Source organism: Phyllopteryx taeniolatus, chromosome 6 (genome assembly GCF_024500385.1).
Source record: "Phyllopteryx taeniolatus isolate TA_2022b chromosome 6, UOR_Ptae_1.2, whole genome shotgun sequence".
Lineage (NCBI taxonomy): Eukaryota > Metazoa > Chordata > Actinopteri > Syngnathiformes > Syngnathidae > Phyllopteryx > Phyllopteryx taeniolatus.
The window spans coordinates 9,414,387-9,440,730 of NC_084507.1; the positions used below are offsets into that span (position 1 = coordinate 9,414,387).

A 26,344-nucleotide genomic window follows, 5' to 3' on the forward strand; every position below is an offset into this window, starting at 1 on the left:
GGTCTGTCGAATATTTTTAGCACCAATTTAGTGTTTACTAGACGTGCAGTACAGAATAGTAATTATCAATTAATTCTCAGTCTCTGGTGTTGAGATAAATTCATTCTCATGGACTCAGGAATAATATTGCTGCGAATGTTTTCTATTTTTACCTCCGTCAAGCAAGAAAGGGCGAGGAAGAGAGATATTGTTATGGTTGCCATTTGTTGGTTTGCTAGTTTTTGTCATGTGTGTGTGTTCCGGGTTTTGTCTTCCCCCCCTGTTTCACACACACCTGCTCATGTGAGCATCTTCATCACCTGTGCCTCGTTCACCCTAATTACCCCTTGTATATAACCTCGTGTCTCATTTCCTCTCGTTGCCAGTTCGTTGTACCTTGTCGTCGCGTTCCAGCATTCCTTGTTTCCACGTCATAGATTCACAGTAAGACTTGACCCTGTTCCGATTATCGACCTTGTCTCTTTGCCTCATGTTTTTGGATACTGTTGCCTCTCTTGGATTGCCTGCCTGTGTACCGACCTATGCCCGTCTATTAAACCTCTCTTTTTGGAAACTGTCAATTTGTTTTGGAGTCGTGCATTTTTGGGTCCTATCCTCTGTTCCGTTCATGACAGAACGAACTGGCCAGAACATGGACCCAGCAGACTCAGACCCGGTGCGCAAAGCCCTTCAAGCGCAGGGTCAACGCCTCGCGAAGCAGGATGAGCAGATTGCCGCCCTCCACCTTCATCTCGAGGGACTGTCAAGGAATCAGGACAATATGATGAGACAGGTGGCCTCGCAGTTTGAACTTCTTTTGAAATTTTTTCAAGAGAAGGAACCAGTTGGCACCACACCCAGTACTGCCACGGTATTTCCGTGTGAAGTAGTCACCATGCAGCCACCTGCCACCTCCGCTGCTGTCTGCCCACAGCTCTCTCGACCGGAGAGGTTCTCTGGAGAATCTGGGAACATTAAGCCGTTCATCACGCAGTGCGAACTCCACTTTGAACTACAGGCAACCGCCTTCCCCACCGAGCGGGCAAAGATCGCATTCGTCATTTCCCACCTGACTGGTCGTGCGGAGGCGTGGGCTACTGCTGAATGGAGCCGCAATTCCGCCGCGTGTCATTCATGGGCTTTTTTCGTCAAGACTATGGAGCAAATTTTTCAATTTTCCACTCCTGATCGTGAGGCAGCTCGCTCCCTTGTCACCTTACAACAAGGCAAGCGCAGGGTGTCAGATTACGCGATTGAGTTTCGCATTCTAGCAGCTGAGACTCATTGGAATAATCGGGCGCTACTCGATGCCTTTTTTCAAGGACTGTCCCCCGCCGTCAAGGATCATTTAGTCCCGCTAGACCTGCCAACCGACTTGGACACTCTCATCGCTCTCGCCCTCAAGATCGACAGAAGGCTTTTGGATCGCGAGCTGGATGGAGTTCGGCGGAGGGATGCTTCACCGCGCACTTGGAGGACGAGCCTCGGTGACAAGCCAAACCAAGGCAGATTCCCTGCTGCCAGTCTCAATCCACTGGCTAGCGTCACCACGGATGAGCCCATGCAACTGGGCAGGTTCCGTCTCTCCCCTGAGGAACGTCAACGCCGGCTGAGGGAAGGGCGGTGCTTCTACTGCGGTCAGTTGGGTCATTCCGTGAGCAACTGTCACGTCAAAGTTGCCGGTGCCGGTAGCCAGGGCACGGGAGAGGTGAGTCTGAATTTCATTAAGGAAGACCCTACACGGGTTCTTCCTAAAGTGACACTATGCTCTCCTGATCAAGAAATTCATACACCTGTTTTAATTGACTCTGGTTCTGATGCAAATTTACTCAACTCCATCCTTGTTAGACGTATGCACCTTAGAACCTTTGGAATAAAACGCCACCGCAACACCTATGCTGCAGACGGCAGTTTTATGGGCAAGATCACTCACCGCACCCAAACACTCACATTGACATTCCCTGATTCTCACTCGGAACGTATTAGTTTTCATGTTTTTGACGCCATGAATCATGACGTTATCTTAGGGAACCCATGGCTGAAATTACATAACCCCCACATTGACTGGTCCTCTGGGCAGGTTATGTCATGGGGCAGCAATTGCGCCCGGAACTGTTTCAAGCCGCCACGTGATGTTCAGGGTCATGTTTCTAAGGACACTCCACAGACCCCATCTGCGGATCCTGATTTATCTCAAGTGCCCACCTGTTATCAGGATATTAAAGATGTTTTTTCCAAGTCCAAGGCCAAATCCCTTCCACCCCACAGACCTTATGACTGTGCTATTGACTTGCTGCCTGGAACCACACCCCCACGAGGGAGGTTGTTCTCTCTTTCAGGGCCGGAACACAAGGCCATGAAGGAATACGTAGAAGAATCACTGGCAGCCGGGATCATTCGCCCATCTTCATCCCCTGCGGGAGCAGGATTTTTCTTCGTGGACAAGAAAGACAAGACCCTGCGACCCTGTATCGATTACCGGGGTCTCAATGAGATCACGGTAAAAAACAGGTACCCTCTTCCTCTCATCTCCACCGCCTTTGAGTTCCTGGAGGGAGCCAAGATTTTCACAAAACTGGACTTAAGAAATGCATATCATCTAGTCAGGATAAGGGAGGGGGATGAATGGAAAACAGCATTCAACACACCAACGGGACATTATGAATATTTGGTAATGCCTTTTGGGCTTACTAACGCTCCAGCTGTTTTCCAGAACCTTGTCAACGATGTCCTGCGCGACATGTTGAATGTTTATGTTTTTGTTTATTTAGATGATATTCTGATATTCTCCCCGGATGAGGAGACTCACATTATTCATGTCCGCTCTGTTTTGCAGCAGTTACTGCAGAATCAACTCTATGTCAAGGCTGAGAAGTGTGAGTTCCACCAGGCGTCCGTTTCTTTTCTGGGTTTCGTCCTGGCTCAAGGTGAAGTCAAGATGGACCCTTGCAAAGTCGATGCCGTTATTAATTGGCCTACTCCCACGTCACGCAAAGATGTACAAAGGTTCTTAGGGTTCGCAAACTTCTACAGGAAATTCATCAGGAATTTCAGTTCTATAGCCTCTCCTTTGCATGATCTTACCTCGCCACACAAACCTTTTGTATGGAACCCGCTTTGTCATGCAGCTTTTCAAAAACTTAAGTCGAGCTTTACCTCCGCTCCCATCCTTACTTTGCCAGATCTCAAACAGCAGTTTGTGGTAGAAGTCGATGCGTCTGATGCCGGAATAGGAGCAGTGCTCTCCCAGAAGTCTCTCAAGGATGATAAGTTACATCCTTGTGCGTTTCTCTCCAAAAAATTGACCCCAGCTGAAAGAAATTATGACATTGGCGACCGTGAACTGTTGGCAGTCAAGGTGGCTTTGATGGAGTGGAGGCACTGGCTAGAGGGGGCACATACTCCGTTTTTAGTATGGACAGATCACAAGAACCTTGAATATATTAAAACTGCCAAAAGATTAAATGCGAGGCAGGCTAGATGGGCTCTTTTCTTCTCTAGATTTAATTTTACGTTATCATACCGACCGGGTTCTAAAAATGGTAAGCCAGATGCTTTGTCACGCATTTTCTCCGAGGAGAGTTCTTTGTCCGACCCTAGGACTATTTTGCCTAAGTCATGCTTCATTTCCGCTTTTGTTTGGGACATTCAGACTGCGGTTGAAGGGGCTCTGAAAGACACTCCTAGCCCTGAAGATTGCCCCGAGAACAGGCTTTATGTGGTTCCGACCTTAAGGGGAAAAGTCATCCACTGGGCTCACACGAACCGAACGGTATGTCACCCAGGCATTGCCAAGACGCTATCAGTGGTCGAACAGCGCTTTTGGTGGCCTAATGTTAGGAGGGATGTTAGCGATTACGTCAATGCTTGCCAGGTATGTGCTGCTAACAAGGCCTCTCGTCAACGTCCTTCTGGGGAGTTGCGACCCCTGCCAATACCACAACGTCCTTGGTCAGACATTTCCGTAGACTTTGTTACAGGATTACCGGCCTCTAAAGGCAATACCACCATTCTTACAGTTGTTGACAGGTTCTCTAAGATGGCGCACTTCATTGCACTTCCAAAACTCCCCTCAGCTAAAGACACTGCCGAGCTAATGATTAATCAGGTTTTTAAGTTCCATGGTTTCCCCAAGAATGTGGTGTCTGATAGGGGTCCCCAATTCATTTCGCAATTTTGGAAAGAGTTTTGTAAACTCATAGGTGCTACCGTCAGTCTGTCATCCGGGTTTCATCCTGAGACCAACGGCCAAACCGAGAGGCTGAACCAGGACCTGGAGACGGGGCTCCGATGTCTCGCTTCACAGGAGCCGCGATCCTGGTCTCAGAAACTGGTTTGGGTCGAATTCTCCCACAATTCCCTCCCCTCTGCATCCACTGGTCTATCGCCTTTTCACGTTGTGCATGGTTACCAACCATCTCTGTTTCCTGCCATAGCCTCAGAATCCACAGTTCCAGCGGCATTAACCTTGGTGAGACGCTGCAGGTGGACCTGGGAGCGAGCCCGCCAGATGCTGCTGCGCCAGGGACGGTCCTACAAAGCCGCTGCTGACCGTCGGAGGACACCGGCCCCGAACTACAAAGTGGGTCAGCGAGTTTGGCTTTCGACCAAACATATTCCACTCCGGGTGGAGTCCAAGAAGCTCGCTCCCAGGTTCGTTGGGCCCTTCCCCATCACAAAAATCATCAACCCTGTCACCGTGAAGCTGAGCCTCCCAAGGTCTATGCGGGTCCACCCTACTTTTCACGTCAGCCTACTCAAGCCAGCCCGGGAGTCCCCTCTGGTCCCGCCTTCCAGGCCCCCTCCTCCCCCCCGGTTTGTGGATGGGGGCCCTGTCTTCTCTGTGAAGCGGCTGTTGTCATCTCGTCGGAGGGGCAGGGGATTTCAATATCTGGTGGACTGGGAGGGCTATGGGCCTGAGGAGCGTTCCTGGGTACCGTCTGCGTTTATCGTGGATGATTCGCTCATTCGGGACTTCCACGTTGCGCATCCAGGGGCCCCAGGGCCGTCTGGGGCCGGCCGTTAAGGGGGGGGTACTGTCATGTGTGTGTGTTCCGGGTTTTGTCTTCCCCCCCTGTTTCACACACACCTGCTCATGTGAGCATCTTCATCACCTGTGCCTCGTTCACCCTAATTACCCCTTGTATATAACCTCGTGTCTCATTTCCTCTCGTTGCCAGTTCGTTGTACCTTGTCGTCGCGTTCCAGCATTCCTTGTTTCCACGTCATAGATTCACAGTAAGACTTGACCCTGTTCCGATTATCGACCTTGTCTCTTTGCCTCATGTTTTTGGATACTGTTGCCTCTCTTGGATTGCCTGCCTGTGTACCGACCTATGCCCGTCTATTAAACCTCTCTTTTTGGAAACTGTCAATTTGTTTTGGAGTCGTGCATTTTTGGGTCCTATCATCTGTTCCGTTCATGACAGTTTTAGCCATTACATTTAGGTGCAAATCAATTTTAATATTTTTACTATCCCTCAAGGGGAAATTTTAACTCACACTCTGCAGTATAATTTTGTGTTGCACACCACACGAGAATTTAGATACAGTAACACACATGCAGGCATGCAAGGGGAGACGTCAGAGTGAAATGGGCACGCAAATGGCGGTGCAACCCTTGAGCTGGGGGGGTGAGGACGGTGCCTCGCTCAAGGGCATCTCGATAGTAGCCAGGACGCAGACTACGAGTAGCATCACTCCAACGACTAGTTGCCACGGTAGAAAATGAATGGATGGACAACAGCTCCTGAACTGTGACCCTCCGGCTGCAAAGCCCAAGTCCTTGCAGATGAGCTACTGCCGCCCAAAAATACAACAATTGAGTAATAATGGAACTGTTCCTAACACCCCAGAATACATGTTGTACACCCTCCTTTAAGCAGAAAGTAGCCTACTCGTTAAAATGCAAACATATACTGTAAACAGGTGGCACGGTGAACGAGTGGTTAGAGCGTCAGCCTCACAGTTCTGAGGACCTGGGTTCAATCCCCGGCCCCGCCTGTGTGGAGTTTGCATGTTCTCCCCGTGCCTGCGTGGGTTTTCTCCGGGCACTTCGGTTTCCTCCCACATCCCAAAAACATGCATTAATTGGAGACTCTAAATTGCCCGTAGGCATGACTGGGAGTGCGAATGGTTGTTTGTTTGTATGTGCCCTGCGATTGGCTGGCAACCAGTTCAGGGTGTACCCCGCCTCCTGCCCGATGACAGCTGGGATGGGCTCCAGCACGCCCGCCACCCTAGTGAGGAGAAGCGGCTCAGAAAATGGATGGATGGATGCATACTGTAAACAGTGATGCATTGTCAATATAGTCCCAATGGAAGGGTTTATTTATTGATATTTTTTTTTAAACAAATTTTGCATAGGAAGAATTCAATACAAATTTACTGTGAATTTACTCTGAAACCCTGCAAACATATTTGTAAATGTATTTACTTTCCAGTGTCTCTCTTCCATCATTTGCCCCTTTGACTCCAGCATTGGCTGTAATGATGTCCGCGGAGGGTTAGTGCTTCAGTTACTGGCTACTCAATTGATATTCAAAGCACTCTGGCTTTGAAATGTCCTTGACACGGAACCCCCAGTTGTTCCTGAACTGGGTCTATGTGGGGTATGTCTGTCACTTTGGTTAAAAGCCTCTGTCAAATACATTTCATATCATATCTCTGCTATACTATACTATTAAAACTAGGATTGACACGATCAGGATTTTTGGGGCCGATCACTGATCAGCGAGTTTAAAAAAATGATAACCGATCACCCATCTATTTAAATGACCTGTTCATTTACTGTATATACTTGTGTACCTAATTGCTTAAAAAAATCTATTTACAATAAATAATGTATCTTTGTTCCTCTATTTATGCCAGTGAGGTATAGTGACAGACAGAACAAATGAATGGTCTTCTATTAGATGGCAGAAAGTAAATACAGTAATTAATGTAGCCACTTTTTGTGACATTTTTGTTTGATGGTGTGCCGTGAGATTTTTCAATTGTAAAATATGTTCCTCAGCTCCATAAGGTTGGAAATTACTGCTCTAGTCAGATCTTGTATTCTAATCAGTCAGAAATAATGGGTGCTAACTTACTGTAATTAAATTACTTTATTTTTAATTAAATTACTTCACCCACACTGAAACTTTAGAGCATGATTCGACAGAACGACAGCATGTTTACGTCCAACCGTTCGTGCTAGCAGTAGCTTGCAAGGCTACATAACGTTTTGTTGCCTGCTTGTGAGCCGTATCGTATTAAAAGTACGTGAACATACCTCAAGCAAGGCTTAAACGAACGTCCTCTCCTCTCTTGAGCACCGGTGACCACCAACACACGTTTTTCCCCATTTTGTTTTTATAATACAGTCGGCGCGCTCCACTCTTGTTGTCGTCGCCACGGTAACGAGTGTATCCGGTCGCATTTGAGTTGACAAGATAAAGCCCACTGATTGTAAAAAACGGGATGCGGTGGTATCGGAATACAAGGTTTTATTGCAGTAGTCTGACATAGTTCAAGCGTGAAAGAGCAAATTTGTCTTGTAGACTGGTCTGGGCATTACGTGTTGTCTGTCTCAGACATGTTGTCTGTTCCACACCACCGACATGTTTTTTTATTTTTTTAATAACTTTATTGGCTGTCAGATATTTACAGGTCTATGTCAAAAGACACGTGACAAGGCTAAAAATAAACTAACTTTTGGATTCAAATATACTGTGCACGATGGCGACGCGTAGTGAATGTCTTTTGCGGAGCCGATCAAAGACGTCATTGATCGGATCGGCGCCATTATTGGCTGTGGAGGAATCTATTCTCTGACATTATTTAGATCAGTGTTTCCCAACCTTCATTGAGCGAAGGCTCATATATTAAATCAGAAAAATCTCACGCCACACCACCAAACAAATGTTATAAAATGTATATATATACGGAAATGATGATGCTTGCGTGTGCCATGACTTCTTCTGTTGTATGGATGGCAACATCTAATGAAAGATAATTTATTTGTTCTACCAGTCACCAAACGTCACTGGATAGATTGATTAACAAAGGACATTATTTGAATGAATAATAGGTTTTCAGACAAAATGAGTGAAATAGGATAGGATGCTGATGACACACTCTGTCAAACAGGTGTACGTGCCGAATCCTGGACCCCAAAGCAGACTCAACAAAAATAGAGCATTACACCAAGGAAGCATGTAATATGTGAGAAACCAGACAGCGTAATAAACGAAAAACAACATTGAGAAAAGATTGACATGAAGTGACAACTATTGAATACAAAACTAAAGTCAAAGTGTTAGTTGGAGTCCCAGCTGTAGGAGGTAACCTGATAAAGAAATTAACACGCAGTCTCACTACACAAGCTATAAATGCAAGAGAAACCAAATGACAGAAATACATTCTTAAGTGGACAAACGAACAGTAAGTACTGCCAAATTAAACAAACAAGATACGAGGAATAAGTAACACTGCGGAGCAAATGTTCGAGACAATGGAGTTACTGTAGCAATAAAATAATCTGACTTCTTCCATCTGCTTCCGCTGCGTCTAAACATAGCTGAAAATAATTGACAGCAGGTGTGATGCAGGAAGCTCCGCCCACCAGCGCTCTCCAAGGAGACTGAGGAAACAGAAAAAAACAACACGACAGAACAGGCAGGCGGAGAAACAGGAACAGACTGATGTGCCAAATGTGGGATTCGATTTAAAGGAAACGATGCATTTGTTTCTCTCACAATTTTTAGGAGCACCCAGCTGTCTTAAAAACATATCTGTGGCATGCTTTCATCAAAATACTCTAACGTTTAAGAATTATAGACGACATTTTTTACAGCATATTTCTTGCCTTGGTGAGATTGGCTCCTTTTAGGGGCAGACCTGCACTGCTCAAGCAGTGAGCCAGCCCTTACTGCTGGGCAAATGGCGAGTCCAGCTTTCGTTAGAATTACAACCAATGGACTGGATGTGGCTGGCACATTTCTGCTGGCATTTGGTAATTTTTTTCCTCCACCTCGCCAGTGCTAGCAGGAGCTGTCTGCTTGCTTCTAGCGAACTCAGAGCCCAAGAAACAAGCTAATACCCTTAAAGACAAGTGCATTTCCCAATTTGGCAGACCCGTCTGTGCTGAGATGGGCATACTGGCGCAGCGAGGGCGTGTCGCATGTGACAGAATGGTGATTGAAAGTCTATCTAAACTTGCGCAAGAGTCTCAACTCTTACTGCATGCATGCTTCACCTTTTTATTTTTCACACTGTACATAATTCACACATTGGGTACATTCATATCTCATTCAGGGTCCCCTGGGGGGCTGGCGCGAGACACGATGATGCAGACGGCGGGCCGGGTCAAATCTGTGCTTTTCTCCGGTCCGGTCACTCCCCTTCTGCCCAGGCCAGTGCTCCAGTTTTAATGCATCTTACACCCGTCAGTGGGGGGTGGGCAATGTCGGACACTCGGCCAGGTGTTCCGGCACTCCGGCCTGCTCTCTGACCCGCCATGCCTTTCGCCTGCTGATTTTTAATGCATCACATTCATTCGTACTTCCTTTGGGGAGCTCGTCGGCCAGTTGCAGGTCATAATTGCCCCGTGTCCGTCTCGTCTCACCCCGCCAGTCTCCCCAATTTGAATGCATGACAACCCAACACACATGATCACGGTACAGGGACAGGGGGGTTCGGGGGTTATTGGGTGTGGTAGTCCGGTCCCCTTTCCCCTCCCTTGGGGGCTGGTCGGGGAGCTTCGTTTGGGCTGGGGGACTGCCCTGGGTGCTTGGGATTGGGTGGTTTGCCCCTGACTGATTCCCCCACAGGTTGGGTGTGCTGGCTCGGCCCCCCCTTGTGGGTGGAGCGGGCTGAGCCCTTCTTCTTCGCTGTGCTGGCACAGCATCTCTGTACACCATTTGACTAACATGCATGTGGTATGGTGTTTATTCACTAATACGTTCCATAGACACGCTATAGGCTTGAATTACTTATACTGGGACAACTAACAATAACACAGGCTGTATTAAGATATCAACTCACAGGTTCTTACAGGTGTTTAGACACTATAAAAGCATTCCACCACACCACTCATCAGTAGCACTGCCTTGCTCATCTCACACATCCTCTCCTACCCATTTTCCGCTATTATTTTGTCCTATTGGTTAGTTATTGCATGTCCTCACCGGGTATCCCCCTCCCCCATCCACCTATAAGAACGTGATTTGACTTTGTAATGTTGCTTGTAGTCAAATAGCTAGAATGTCTAACTATCGTTCTGCTGTGGTTCACACCCCTATTCCCCTTGTCCGTTCTGTCCCTCTGTCTGTCCCCTAAAACCTTTTTCTTTCCGGCTGCATTTTCAATAAACATCAGCGTAATTAACAAAAATAATTGAAAAAATTAAACAAAGAGTATTTCAAACTCCCGGTACACAGCAAAACTGTTCCAGCAAAAAAGGCATGCAGCGCCACAATTCTGCATGGCCATACGCCTAGTCTAAATGATCAAATCAAGAAGACTCTCTTCCACTGATGAGTTAATTTAAAATAAAATGTTAACGGCGGACATTGAACCCTCTGAATAATTGTGTATAGCAATTCATTGATTATTATTATAATCGTCATTATTTTTTATATTTTTTAAATCATCCAACAGCAAGCACTTTTGTTTGTTGGGGTTGGGGGGGCACACGAATGATGTGGGTGGGGATAGATACATGAGCTCCGCAGACATAAAGTAATTATGTCGCCCTTGGTTATCAACAGCTCATACTGTATTGAATCACATTGCCTGTTACTACATTGGCCAAGAGCAGTGACAATGCTCCAGTCACGCATTTTTCGCTGCGTTCACTTCTGCATATAGAGACGGCTCCATTAGAGACCTTTGTGCTAGTTTTAAAGGGAATGAAAGAACCCACTTCAATTGGAGAGGATTGAAGTCGGCTATGAACATAGCCAGACCAGCTCAGATGTCCGACTTTTGAATTCACGGGGTGTGTGCTAATTCACGAAATTACGAAAAGTAGCCCGCCTCCTCGTGGAGTTACCCCAAGTGCAGAGCTGTATTTGCACTCGTCACAAAAATAAAAGCCAATGTGGAAGCTATATCGCCAAATACATATATATATAGCTATGACTGGGTAGTCGACAGACAACATCCATCCATCCATCCATTTTCTGAGCCGCTTATCCTCACAAGGGACGCGGGAGTGCTGGTGCCTATCCCAGCTATCATCGGGCAGGAGGCGGGGTACACCCTGAACCGGTCGCCAGGCAATCGCAGGGCACATAGAAACAAACAACCATCCGTACTCACTTTCACACCTACGGGCAATTTAGAGTCTTCAATCAACCGACTACGCATGTTTTTGGGATGTGGGAGGAAACCGGAGTGCCGTAGAAAACCCACGCAGGCACAGGGAGAACATGCAAACACTGATGTTAGATTCGCAATTATAGCATTTTAGTCCCTCCAAAATGTACATAAACATTTTACTTTGAGGCATCAGCAGATGTATTAAGACCTTGAAAACCAAGTATGGCCTTTGTGACACATGATGCATTATTGTTGGCTGACTGTCCTTCCAGTGAACATGAAATGCTGAGAGTCATTATTATCGGCCCTAAATTTGTATTCTAGTCACAGAAAAACTAATTTTGCCTTATGCATTAGTGAGTAGCTCTACAGGGTGCAAGGGCAACAATACATACTAATATGCCTACTCACAGGCTGCCACATAATGTCCACCTGCACAGTCTGAAGGCACCCAATACAAGAGCTGAACTGTCAATAATTCTGAAGGCAGAATTATCGACAGTAAGTCAATAATGTTTGGTTTTGATTGGCAATGGCAGAAGGATGTTATTTAACAATATGTTTTGTGGGTAATATTGGTCAAAATATCAGACAGTGAAGTTTTAGAACACTGAAAACTGCACACACAACAATAGACATTAAATTAATACCCCTTGGAGTTTCAATAAAAACTCAGCATTATTGTTGTTCTAAGAGAATAATTTTTTATACTCACAGCTCTTGCAATGAATTTCAGAATACAATGGTCATAATGTTATTGAGCAAAAAGCAATTTTCATTTTAACGGCACTGAGTTCAGATGTCAGAAATTATTTTTTGGTGCAATGCAATTGTCATTCCAAGAACAAGCTGTGTTCCAGCAAAATACATGTTACAGGTTGTTGAATGTTGTACAGAAGAAATTGTTTGATTTCATATGATGCATGTTTAGTCAGCAAGATGTTTGAATTAATTGCACTTTTTGGTAGTTACTGCCAGATTAAACCCATTATGCCACCAATGTTTCAAAGCAACACAACATGACCTCGTTGATTTTAATGTTAGTTAGCTCAAAAACCATATTATCCATCTTTTAATCATCAACAATACGTTCATTATGTCCGGCTATACTGTATAAAGCACACTGACATACAAACAGACCCTCCGAAATATTTGTAGTAATAGCAGCCACTTGCTATCTTCAGCTCAGCAAATATAAGAATCACTGAGGATGGTAATAGGGTGTTTGTGTTGGTGTTTATCCAAAAAAGTTGTTATAATCTCTTTTTCGTAACTGTGAAACTGAGAACTGTGCAACAGCTGGGGTCATTTTTGTAATTTTGTTAGTCAGCCATGCTGCCTGCTGAGACTCCCTGTGAGAGTCCGACCTGCGTGTACATGACACTGATTCATACAACTGAACCACGTTTTTCCCCACTGTGCATTCACAGCATGTAGTTCATTTGTTTTCTCATCAAACTACGTTTGACGTGGCACCAACGTGCAAATTGCAGAAAGCCCCTGCGAGTGGATGAAGCAAACAAAGGGATGAGAATCGGAAGGCAACCGAGCCGTGACAGTAGAGTTCAAAGAAGACGTAGTGGTGAATGCATTTAATGTACAGCCTCTTCCATGCACAAGGAAACACGTGTTGTGTTGTCCTTTGACGTAAGAACACACACTGGTAAAATTTTCTTTTTATAGCTGAAGCTTTCATGGAGCTGGCAGTGCTTTAAAGTAGTACAAGCTTGTGTGATGCACAACGTTGAATAAATTGTAATTCATAATACATAGCTTATAGGCAAAAAGGAAAGCAAGAAGCATAAGAGCAGGTGTTTTTGAGAGGAGCGAGTGGTGTCGACATCCAGAGAACAGCCCCCTATACAGGCAATGAATGAGAAAGAGTTAAGGGGGAAGAAAAATGCAGACGCCTTGACAGAGTTGTGAGAATAGCTCAGGTTGAAACAAACACATCTAAAGCAGAGTCAGAAAGAGGGAGATAGTTATCCTGGAAATTAGCACATCTCATCCCCACAAAGACACGTGAAGGACTCAATCAAGCAATTTTATTTTCTCAGAATACCTTACATACAATAATAATGCAAAACAAACCACATTAGGGACACTTGCACAGTCTAAACGATCAAATCCAGAAATCCAGAAGACTTTCTTCCACTGATGTGTTAATTTAGAGACATAAGAAGCACACCTCAGTAAGAGTCAGTGCAGTTCCACACCTCTGCATATTATACTTACAATCTGAAAGTTAATCAAATTAAATAGTGTACTAATACAACAAAGCTCATAAAACGGATATTGCCATAAGTTAACCTTCAAAAGTTCCCTGTTAACCCAAAATGTGTGCTTTCCATGCTTGCTTATATCCTATACTAACATCAATTCCAGCAGTTAGAAATTTGCGACAACCTCACCAGAACCCCAGAAGTCGAGTGCACTCAGCTTGCACTTATGGGACTATAGAGCATGTCTCAGGATTCATATATTTGTTATTTGCTCATTTCAGCAGAGTCTCCGAACAGAGTGCCAGCAAAAGTACAGAAAAAATTAATTTGCTTTTAAGATAGTAATGTGTTCTATGTCAATATTTTAGGCGTTACCATATCATATTGTGGACCATTGTGTATTTTATGGATTACCTTTGCTAAGTGTTTTTCACAAAACAGTGGAGAGCTTGAGCATCAGCCAGGAAGAACCTGTTAATGTTTCCAAACTATTAACTGACTTTCAGGAAATAACGCGCAAATTCATTCAATGGCATATGAATATTCTCGACGCATATCTTGCAAATTGTAGCATGGAAGTAGTTAAAACAAATGGGCAATGAAGAGAGCAGGTGCATCTTCTATTTTCCCAAAATACTGTTTGTGCTTTCCCAACCCAACTGGATGAATCTGAATTAAGGCTAATTTTTGAGCACAAAAACAAACTAACAGAAAAACTAAACAAAATGATCTCACCATAAGTAAAAGACATGCCCTCTTTCCATCTTCCAATATATGGTAATGGGAAAAACTAATTTGCTCTGAACTTTATATACTGAACATAAAACATTGTGGTGGGCCTTTGGGTGCAAGGATTAAAACCAGTATGGATGCTGTAAGACTTTGGCAGTGAGTAGAAGAAATTGTTTAATTAATTGATTGGGCACTTTTGACGACAAAGAGACTCAGATGACTTTGCATGAGCAGTTATTGGTAGTGCAGGATGGAGGTGAATGAAAGTGTGTGTGTGTGAAAATATTTTCTTTGTTAAAGTCACATTTGGGCGGCACGGTGGCCGACTGGTTAGCTGGCAACCAGTTCAGGGTGTACCCCGCCTCCTGCCCGATGACAGCTGGGATAGGCTCCAGCACGCCCGCGACCCTAGTGAGGAGAAGCGGCTCAGAAAATGGATGGATGGAAGTCACATTTGCGCAAACTGGTATCCTGCAGCTTTGCAATCACAAATTATAATATGCTTGAAACTACGTGACATTAGACTGAGTCTGCAATGTGTTGTGACTAATTCAGAGTGCATGATAAATATCCTGAAGCAAGATTTTTTTTGTGTTAACACCTTGACAATTTCAAATCATCAACTTACATTCACATTAACTTAACATGCAATGTGGAGAAATAAAAAAATATATACTGTAGTTGCTTTTTGCTTGTTGCATATCAGCTGCCTGTCCCCCCCCGCCCCCCAAGTAAATCACTCATCTCGACAACTTACAAAGTGTGATTGACACTGACTCATTCTTACAAAAAGTTAAAAAATAAAATTAATTAATAAAAAATTGGGCGGCACGGTGGACGACTGGTTAGAGCGTCAGCCTCACACTTCTGAGGACCCGGGTTCAATCCCCGGCCCCGCCTGTGTGGAGTTTGCATGTTCTCCCCGTGCCTGTGTGGGGTTTCTCCGGGCACTCCGGTTTCCTCCCACATCCCAAAAACATGCATTAATTGAAGACTCTAAATTGCCCGTAGGTGTGACTGTGCGTGCGAATGGTTGTTTGTTATTTTTTATTCCATCCATCCATCCATTTTCTGAGACGCTTATCCTCACAAGGGTCGCGGGAGTGCCGGAGCCAATCCCATCTATCATCGGGCAGGGGGCGGGGTACACCCTGAACTGGTTGCCAGCCAATCGCAGGGCACACATAAACAAACAACCATCCACACTCACTTTCACACCTACGGGCAATTTAGAGTCTTCAATTAACCTACCACGCATGTTTTTGGGATGTGGGAGGAAACCGGAGTGCCCGGAGAAATCCCACGCAGGCACGGGGAGAACATGCAAACACCACACAGGTGGGGCCGGGGATTGAACCCCGGACCTCAGAACTGTGAGGAAGAAGCTCTAACCAGTCGTCCACCGTGCCACAGCATGTTCGTACATTGTGCAATAACAAATATGTAGGCGCAAGTTTGACGAAAGGGTGAAGTGACAATACTTGTACTCGTTTTAACAAAAAAAAATTAATTCACATGCATACAAACGCCACAATTTCCAAAATTGTCAACTAAAAATAGTGTTGTAGTGTCTGTATTATACGGAAACTAATATGTGAAGTACAGTACATTGCTTTTCAGCAAGCCTGTAGGATACAGCCCACAGATGCGGGCAAGTGCCAAGTTCAAACAAATGAACACTCACCAAAACCACAAGCTGTGAGAACAGATTCACTGCTCTTTTGGCATAGAGTCTACTTGTTAAAATACTAATGGAAGGATAAATATTGACCATTTTTCACAGATTCACTAATGTTAGACAAAATGTTTTTCCCCTTTCATTTTTTTCTTTTTTTTTTGTTTCCCTGTGTGAAGAAACATTAAATTGCATGCACATCAACTGCTTGTCCTCCTGGGTCTTGTCCAGAAATGTCGTTCAAATTACCTTTGTTGATGTATGTGTGGGGTTAGAGTTTGACGTAATTCATTACAGAGTTTTAAATTATTATTATTTTTAAATATGTACTTATTCGTAAATTGTGCTGAAAGTATAGCTGTTATGCAAGAACTATTTTAAAAATCCAGTGCAGTTTGTTGTGATTTATGTGCCTTGTTCTCCATTCATGCTAAAAATGTTAAAACTACTGCCTAATAGAAGGAAAACAAACATATCCACCCAGTATCTCACATAGATTTTAAAACTGGGTTGTGATCTTGTGATTGTGAAGGCATATGTCTTAAATTCACATCATGTTTATGGCACTATACATTCACTTACATTTCTATCGTGTAAATTATTCAGCTTGTTCCTTTAATTTGTCACCATCCATAAAACTGAGTGTTAAAAGATATGCATCAGCATTGAAGGACCTTGTATCAGGTGGTGTCACTCTGACTTTATGACCTCAGGAAAGAATAAAGAAGTCCACCCATCCATTTTCTGAGCCGCTTCTCCTCACTAGGGTCGCGGGCGTGCTGGAACCTATCCCAGCTATCATCGATCGGGCAGTAGGCGGGGTACACCCTGAACTGGTTGCCAGCCAATCGCAGTGCACATACAAACAAACAACCATTCGCACTCACATTCACACTTACGGGCAATGTAGAGTTGTCAATTCACCTACCACCCATGTTTTTTTGGGATATGGGAGGAAACCGGAGTGCCCGGAGAAAACCCACGCAGGCACGGGGAGAACATGAAAACTCCACACAGGCGGGGCCGGGGATTGAACCCCGGTACTCAGAACTGTGAGGCAGACGCTCTAACCAGTCGTCCACCGTGCCGCCAGAATAAAGAAGTAATGAGGCAAAACGATCTATTGATCAATATAACTCTGTACAAGAGCACCAATTCAGGTTCCTCACTTATGCAATTTTCAATCGCATTCTAACTGCTGTAACTATTGCAGGGGCAGCAGACTGGGGGAGTGGTTAGCATGTCTGCCTCACCGTTGAGACATCCATCCATCCATTTTCCATACTGCCTCTCCTCACTAGGGTTGTGAGCGTGCTGGAACCTATTCCAAGTATCTCTGGGCAAGAGGCGGAGTAGACCCTGAACTGGTCGCCAGCCAATCGCAGGACACATAGAAACGGGCAACCATTCGCACTCACAGTCACACCTGCAGGAAATTTAGAGTCTTCAATTAACCTACCATGCCTGTTTATGGGATGTGGGAGGAAACTGGAGTACCTGGAGAAAAGCCCCGCAAGCGCAGGGAGAACATGCAAACTCCACACAGGGGAAGGCCGGATTTGAACCCGGGTCCTCTGAAATGTGAGGCAGATGTGCTCACCAGCCGTCCACCATTCCGCCATCGTTGAGATATTCTGGGTATAAATCTGATGGAGTTTGCGTGTTCTCCCCTGCTTGCTTGGGTTCCTGCGTGTACTCCGGCTTCCTCCCACATTCCAAAAACATACCCCCGTCGGTTAGTTGAACTAAAAATTGTTCATAGGTATGAATGTTATTGGTTGTTTGTCTTTACAGTATGTGCCCGGAGACTCACTGGTCAGTGGTCTAGGATGTATCCTGCCTCTTGCCTAATCTTAGCTGGGAAGGCTCCAGCTCACCCGTGACCCTAATGAGGACAAGCGCTATATAAAATAGAGGCTAGATTGTTGTTGCAGCCTGCTGAAGGACAACTGCAACCACAAATAGAAACAAAAACTTGGTTCTACATCAATGTATTGTCCGAGATTATTTTCTTCTCTGACACTGTCGGCCAAAAGAAAATAATGAGCATTTTCTAAACAATTTTCCTCTCAAAAAAGAACCTAGACTTCACAGGGATCCTCACAATTACAATAATTCTTTTACCTAAAACATTAATAGCAACACCAACAATGGTGGATTACCATAACGGGTGTTCTTTACCCTGGCAATGATCTGGGATTTCATTCTGAAGAAAGAAAGAAGTATCATTTAACCATTACAGTTATTATACCTGTAGCTTGGATGTAGACACCAATTGAATGCATGCAGCTTCTTTAGGGATGCCTCCACTACCCTCATGCTGTTTGATGTGTTGTGTTTTGCACAAATGAGTTATTCACCTTGACTGTATCCATTTATTGAGTGTTTTCTTCCCTTCCAGGTTTTATCCATACATGTGGAGGCACTTTAAAGGGGAGGAACGGGACAATAGAAAGCCCTGGGTTTCCATATGGTTATCCGAATGGCGCAAACTGTACCTGGGTGATCGTCGCAGGAGAGGGCAACAGGATCCATATAGTTTTTCAATCTTTTGCAGTTGAAGAAGAATATGACTTTTTATCTTTGTATGATGGGCAGCCACACCCGGCAAACTTCAGAACAAGGTAAGACAACTCCCTGCCTCGATTGACCTTGAAGTCTATTTGAGTCCTGATTCCAGGAATGGACAGTGATGTAAAGCAGGAAGCAAGAATTGTACTTTATCATGATGATAGTCACCATCATTTCTTTTATACAACAAATATTACCTTAAATATAACATTCAAAAGTAGCCTTGGAAGTGAAGGATTAAATTCAACAACTTTACGTAATTAGAACAGCAAAAAAACCAAAAAACCCCAAACAAACAGAAAAAAAACATAACTGTATGTTGCTGCAGTTACTTTACACCCCCCACTCCCCCCCCCCCAAAAAAAAAAAAAACACATAACTACATTACAGATACATTTAGTATAATGTAATGATCATTATGCAGGATTACAATTTTAATGTCTTGGACAAGCGCTGGTCAAAACATGCTAAGCATGCTGGCCTTGTGGCCAATTACAAGTGAGGATATCGGATAATACCACTATGTGACAATTTGAGTTATCCTAATCCGATCACATGATCGTTATCAAGTGAAAAAGAGCCGATTTTTATATTTTTTAAAATTAGATCAGGAAGCGACAAAACAATCCTGAGGTACAAAGATATTGCTAAATGGGACACCAAGATCTTACTTATATATTACAAGGTGTAAGGTTTCGGGTTTTTGTGGTGGGGTGAAAAAGACAAGAGGCGGAGACCAGGTCCACACGAGTGCTGAGACTGCACAAAAATTATTTATTCAGACTGCAACCTTTGAAGACCGTTTGTAGAGCACCATTTACTGTACCAACCACACGTTACCTAGCATTTCGGGGTGAGTTGATTGACAAAAGAAAAGAGTCACTATGACGAATGTGTCCATCTGTTAGCAGGTGTGCTCATCAAGCCCTATACAAAGGTGCTGCCCGTTGCCATTGCTTCTAGATGACACTAGAGCTGTGCAATACAAAAACAATCGACCGTACCGTTGAGGAGTGTGAGACTGAGTCCATTGCGTTGTTGTGTAGTACAACTATGAGTGACACCCGAAAGCGAAGCAGCATCTGGCTCAGTGTCAGCATCGTGTGGGGGCATTCGAGAGAAACTCCCCCCCTAATGAGTTACTGTGCCCCAGTGCCCCCGCCACCTGCAGTGTAGCCTTTTCATGCTAAAGTTTATATCATTTTAGTCTGTGAGTCAATGTATTGATTTAAGTCACTAACAGTGAGATAGAAATAAAACAATTATAAAAAAAAAAATAACAATAATAATTACAAGGATGATCATTTGGTTCAACTGGCGTTTGAGAGAGACGTAGCCAGAAAATGCACAAATGAGAGGAAGGACAGCGTCATATATAGAAAAGTGTCCACACTTGCTGCCTAAATCTCTTCTTAAGTTTAGCCATGTCCTTCAGCTCAAGAGCTACTGTCCTTTATTAAAATGCTTTATGAAAGGAAACAAAGGTAGAGCACAAATACAAGGAATTGACCAACCATTTTTACTTGTTTACTTCAATCACTGACAAGACAATTATCTACTTTGTGTGCTTTCAGCATTCTTACAAAAACAGAACTGTGAGAACATTTGTCTCTCCCTTTAATTTGACAGTTTGTCTGAATGAATTATTACATTCACCTTGATGTCTTTACAATAGCTCCACACAACCATTGTTCAATAACTTAATTTGTACAGGACAGTCATATTCATGTAAAAAAACTGTTTTCACATGGGCTGTCAATGCACTGAAACCAATTGTGGGGATAAATTGCTACTTGTCTTTCAAAAACAGGGTGACAGCAAACATAAATTTGCTTGTTCTTATGTACTGTACGTTATGTTTATTATCATGGCTGTAGTTTACAGTGGTGATGTACAACTTTTGCTCTTTATATAATTTAGTTAAATACGGCAACCAAAGCGTTACAAAACACCTTTGTATGAGGCAGTGCATTTCTCAGAATAGTTCAAGTTTTTAATCAGTCAGTTATTTTATCACTTGAAACTTACTTTTAAGAATAATTGTATGCAAATGCAGCTCTGAATAATATAAAAAATAATATTGTTGTATTTGATTAACTATTGACAACACAACTCCCAAATTCAAAATACAAATATTGTCATTTAGAGCATTTGCTGATAATTAACTAATTAATGGTCAAAATACCAAAAAAAGCTGTGTTTATTTTTATTTTCTGGTGTCATGTCTTTCCAGAGCTCTATATTCTGTGGGGAAACCTTGTTAAAGTTGTCAAACATGTTTCAACTTTCAATGATTAAACTGTTTATGTAGAAGAGAAGTGTGATGTCAAAATTCGATAAAAAATAAATCATTGGTTCAACTTCTGCGAAAAAGTAGTACAGTCACATGCAAAAGCCTAATATATTTGAAGAAAACCAAGAAAATTGGCAAGTTGATACTTTAGCAGTTGAATCCCTTCAAAGTGTTAAAAACTTAGCTTGCTTAATTAATATAGCTTTCAAGGTCAGCTTCATCAAAGACTTGAAGAAACTTTCAGGGCTTGAGAGGTAGTTTCAATGTGCTTTTTTGTTATGCGGCTACAGATACTGTTAGTGGTGCAGAAATAATATTTTACTTTTGCGATCACAGTATAATATTGCAAGTCCGTGTTCACGCCAAAGCTACAATGACTCATATTCAGTAGTGCAGTTAGTGCAAATGAGATTATTAAGCTAATGTTATGATTACCAACAGCTGCACAATTTATCTACTCTAATTACAACAAAATCGTGGGCATCCAAAGTAAGTAACCTCCCTACCTGCCAGAAGGAAGTTAGGGCCCCCTTGAAGCAGATAAATGAACACAAGTGGAATTTTCTAGTTATTTATAGCTAGACCAAAGCAAACATTTTCAACTAATGAGCAGTCATCAGAATTTTTAATTTAGAATAGAATTTTACACTGATGAGAAACTAGCTGATTTTTTTTGTACCATACTTTCAGTTTCTCGTTCCATGTTACAAAAAAGCTTAAGCTGTAAGTCCCCTCAAAGTAACCAAAAAAAAAAAAAAAAGTCTTGTAGATTTGACACAACACAGAGAAGAGTATTTTTTTAAAAACTGGACAAATTTGAATGCATAAAAAAAATTGCAAAGTATATGAAATCAGGCTTCAAAATGGTCTAGAATTAAGACCTTCTTTGAGCTTCCAGATGCTGTAGGTGTGTCGGTGAATGCTCTGAAAACCCTGCGTCCTCTGAACTTTCAGCTGTCAATCAAATATGTGCTTTTTCTCCCGGCCCCTCAGCCTGGAGAGAAGCCAGCCTCTGAGCCCGTGTAATTGCGGTGCCGGGACAATTTCCCCTTCTTTGCCTCCGTTGCAATTCAGCGGGCATAGCGCTTCTGTGCCCATTCTGCAGTTCGTACACCACGGTCCACCTTGGATGAATTTTTTCCCTCCTCCTTGCCCTGCGACGTCACAGACGGCAACTGCGTGGCTGTTGACGATAGCGCCTTTGGACCGGACCTCCGGCAGCTACTCTAACCACTGCTTGGCTGGCAAAGGGCCGTGGATGCCCTCCGGTTCGCCGCTGCCTCACATTGCGTCCGGGGCATGACGGCAGAGACACTGTAGCCCAAATAACACAAAATATATTACATTTCAGGGAAGATGCATTTTTTCGAGATGTGGGCATAGTTTGATGGCTAACTACATGCTATGCTGGTAGAACTGGGCCAAGTTATTATAAATAAGGAAGTGGCCATTCCGCCGAATGGCCACTGCAAGGTATAAGGGTGCTTAGTGGTGGAGTGGACTCAAGCCAAAAAGTATACTCTAGGCTGTAATATCATGTAAATCCATCCATCCATCCATCCATGCATTTTCCGAACCACTTATCCTCACTATGGTCGCGGGCGTGCTGGAGCCTATCCTAGCTTACTTCGGGCGAGAGGCGAGGTACACCCTGAACTGTTCGCCAGCCAATCACAGGTATCCATGTAAATGTCAATATCAAATGGCTTGATTACAGAGCTGCAAATAAAAGAGTATTCTTGACCCAACCAAGGAAAAAATTTTCTGGATTCAGCCTGAAGTAATTTGTCCACACTGTGGTCCATCACCATGTTTGTAAATTAGCGTGATTGGCATGCCTGTGGCTCTGGATTGCTGTCAGTATGAGTGTAGCTCAAATCTGTGCAAATACTGATGACACTATATAGCATTATTTTATGGTCACCTCTTGAATGACAGGTTAAGTCCAGCAGCCCTGCAATATCTCCTACTTTTATGAGGATTATCATTTATTTTTATTAAGCTTTTTGAGGCAGGTGTTCATATATTTTAATGGATATTCAGAAAACTGTAATTTGTGGTTTGGTTTCACTGTACTGGTTGTAATATGAAGTTTCCCTAATATTGTATCAATGTTAATTAAAAAAAAAATTGAAAAGAAGATTGTGATAGATTGTTGATGGGCAATATTCTGTGGTGGCTGCATTGGCTGCAGGTCATGAATTCCATCCCGGCTCACTTTCTGAGATGGAACTACTTCTATGGCGTTTTCCGATCTGTCTCTGTGTTTGTGTGAGATGAGAGCCACATTTCGGGGAAGAGCGACTCGGCAACCTGCACACTGCCCCACAACATGTCAGTATTGGGGATGTTTGGAACTAGATTCCCTTCATTGAGCCGTCACCTTATCGTGGTGGAGGGGCGTGTTGGTCCCAATGATCCTAAGAGGTAAGTTGTCTGGGGCTTCACGCCCCTGGCAGGGTCACCCATGGCAAACAGGTCCTACGGGAGGGACCAGACAAAGCACGGCTCAAAGACCCCTTATGACCCCTTTTTGAACTGTAAGGCATTCTACTCGCCGCGTGAGTTCGCATCATTCATTCTCGCTGGCGTCTATATTCTGCCTCAAGCTAACACGAACGCTGCACTGTTAATCCTCGCCGAACAAGTCAACGAAATTGAAAAAAAACACCCGGACTCACCCCTCATTATTCTCGGGGACTTTAACAAAGCTAAACTCAACCACGAACTCCCTAAATACAAGTGGCACATCGACTGTCCTACCAGGGAAAATAACATTTTGGACCACTGCTATACTACGCTAAAACATGCATACCGTGCCAAACTTCGTGCAGCACTGGGCTTGTCTGATCACTGCTGAATTCACTTAATACCGACATACAGGCAAGAACTTAAATGCGCGAAGCCTACAGTGAAAACAGTGAAAAAGTGGACCAATGAAGCAAAGATGGAACTTCAAAGCTGTTTAGACTGCACAGACTGGAGTGTCTGAAAATTCAGCTGGCAGCCTGGATGAATATACGGACACTGTCACATCCTATATCAGTTTCTGTGAAGATGTGTGTGTACCAACAAAGTCATTTCGCACATTCAACAACAACAAGCCGTGGTTCACTGCCAAACTTAAGCAGCTTCGCCAAGCTAAGGAGGACGCATATCAAAGCGGGGACAGGGCCCTGTATAATGGAACTAGAAACCAGCTGACTAAATAAATTAACATTGCAAAGAGGAACTATGCAGTAAAGTTGGAAAGTTTGCCTACCGAGCAAACAGGTCTGCGGATGATGCAGTCAACATGGGACTGCACTTCATCCTAGAACACCTCAACAGTGCAGGGACCTACGCGAGGATCCTGTTCGTGGACTTCAGCTCAGCATTCAACACCATCATCCCTGAACTCCTTTCCTCCAAGCTTCTCCAGCTCAGCGTCTCACCTGCCATCTGCCAGTGGATTTACAGCTTCCTGACGGGCAGGACACAGCAGGTGAGGCTGGGGGAGGCCACCTCATCCACACACAGCATCGGCACTGGGGCGCCCCAAGGTTGTGTCCTCTCTCCGCTGCTCTTCTCTCTCTACATGAACGACTGCACCTTAACGCACCCGGCTGTCAAACTCCTGAAGTTTGCAGATGACACCAGTCATCGGCCTCATCAAGGACGGTGACGAGTCCGCATATCGACAGGAAGTGGAGCGGCTGGAGCTGTGGTGCGGCCGACACAACCTGGAGCTGAACACGCTCAAGACTGTAGAGATGATCATGGACTTCAGGAGGCATCCTTCGCCACAGCTGCCCCTCACGCTGTCCAGCTGCCTTGTGTCAACCGTCGAGACGTTCAAGTTCCTGAGAATTACAGTCTCTCAGGACCTGAAGTGGGTGATCAACATCAACTCCGTCCTCAAAAAGGCCCAGCAGAGGATGTACTTCCTGCGGCTTCTGAGAAAGCGGGGACCTTGGCGATCCAATCCCCGGCTACAGAAGCTGGCTATAGGGATGTGGAATGTCACCTCTCTGGCACGGAAGGAGTCCGAGCTGGTGTCTGAGGTCGAGAAGTTCAGACTAGATATAGTCGGACTCGCCTCCACACATAGCTTGGGCTCTGATACCAGACTCTCTTCCACTCTGGAGTTGCTCATGGTGAGAGGCGCCGAGTAGATGTGGGTATACTTATTGCCCCCCGGCTCGGTGCCTGTACGTTGGGGTTCACTCCGGTGGACGAGAGGGTAGCCTCCCTCCGCCTTCGGGTGGGGGGACGGGTCCTGACTGTTGTTTGTGCTTATGCACCAAAAAGCAGTTCAGAGTACCCACCCTTTTTGGAGTCCTTGGAGAGGGTGCTGGAGAGCGCTTCCGCTGGGGACTCCATCGTTCTGCTGGGGCACTTCAATGCTCACGTGGGCAATGAAAGTGAGAAATGGAAGGGCGTGATCGGGAGGAACGGCCCGAGCGGTATTCTGTTATTGGACTTCTGTGCTCATCACGGATTGCCTATAACAAACACCATATTCAAGCATAAGGGTGTCCACACGTGCACTTGGCACCAGGACACCCTAGGTCGCAGTTCGATGATCGACTTTGTGGTTGTGTGTGTGTGGTTAATAGTGGGGCGGAGCTGTCAACTGATCACCGCCTGGTGGTGACTTGGCTCCGATGGTGGGGGAAAATGCCGGTCCGACGCAGCAGGCCCAAACGTATTGTGAGGGTCTGCTGGGAACGTCTTGCAGAATCCCCTGTCAGAAGGAGTTTCAACTCCCAACTCCGACAGAACTTTGCTCACGTTCCTTTAATTGTGCGAGACAATTAGTCATCTGCAAGGCTGTATGAAAAGTAAACTAGAAATAATAGTACACAATATTGCTTCAAGGGGAACTAAACCCCCCAAATTTTAAAGCAAGAATACATTGTACAGTATGTGCCAGCACTAGTCAAAACATGGTAATCTAATTAAAAACGCACTCACTTCACTGCCATTGACTGCTCTTTATGTCAAATATGCATGTTAACTGGGAGGGCTGGCAGTTTTAATATTGTGTCGGTGGAAAAAAAAAAGATTAATTTTGTGGGGGGCGCCATGTTGGTCAAAATCATTACCAGCTGCAGAAAGGAAGTGACATGGAAGCGGCAGTAGCGAGTTGCCTGCTAATACAGCGCGCCATTGAACTGTGTCGGCTGACAGATTGCAGAGAACGATAGATTTACTCATTCGATCCTGTGTACACCAAGGCTGAGATGAAAAACATGCAGCGGTAATCAGAGAAAGCATAGCGAAGAGTAAAAGTGTTGTACATCAACCTTTTGACATGAAAGTGATCTGCTAAAAGGGTTTCAGATCAGCTCACAACTCAGTAAAGACATAAAGATGATGACATTTGTAGTCATGGTTTATAAGGGAGCTTTTGTACATATAATGAAATCGAATATGTAGCTTGTCATTGTTGAATATGGGCAGTTGGGCTCCGTTTTAGCCACACCCCCAAAAAAACTGAAAGGGTGATAAACAGCTTAAGGCTATATCTCCACAATTGTCTTCATCTTGGGGTGTGTTCCCATTTAATGCTTTCATGTACAGTGA

The 26,344-nt window shown here is 44.3% G+C and overlaps 1 protein-coding gene across 4 annotated transcripts in view; it reads left to right on the forward strand.

Moving 5' to 3' along the window:
* The window catches only part of LOC133479563 (CUB and sushi domain-containing protein 3-like), a 283,130-nt gene that overhangs the window by 16,456 nt on the left and 240,330 nt on the right, over positions 1-26,344 (forward strand). For all 4 annotated transcript variants that reach the window (XM_061776717.1, XM_061776718.1, XM_061776719.1 and 1 more), the window contains exon 2: positions 18,314-18,536. In XM_061776717.1, coding sequence (XP_061632701.1) covers positions 18,314-18,536 — 223 coding nt within the window. The remainder of the gene's footprint in view (positions 1-18,313; positions 18,537-26,344) is intronic.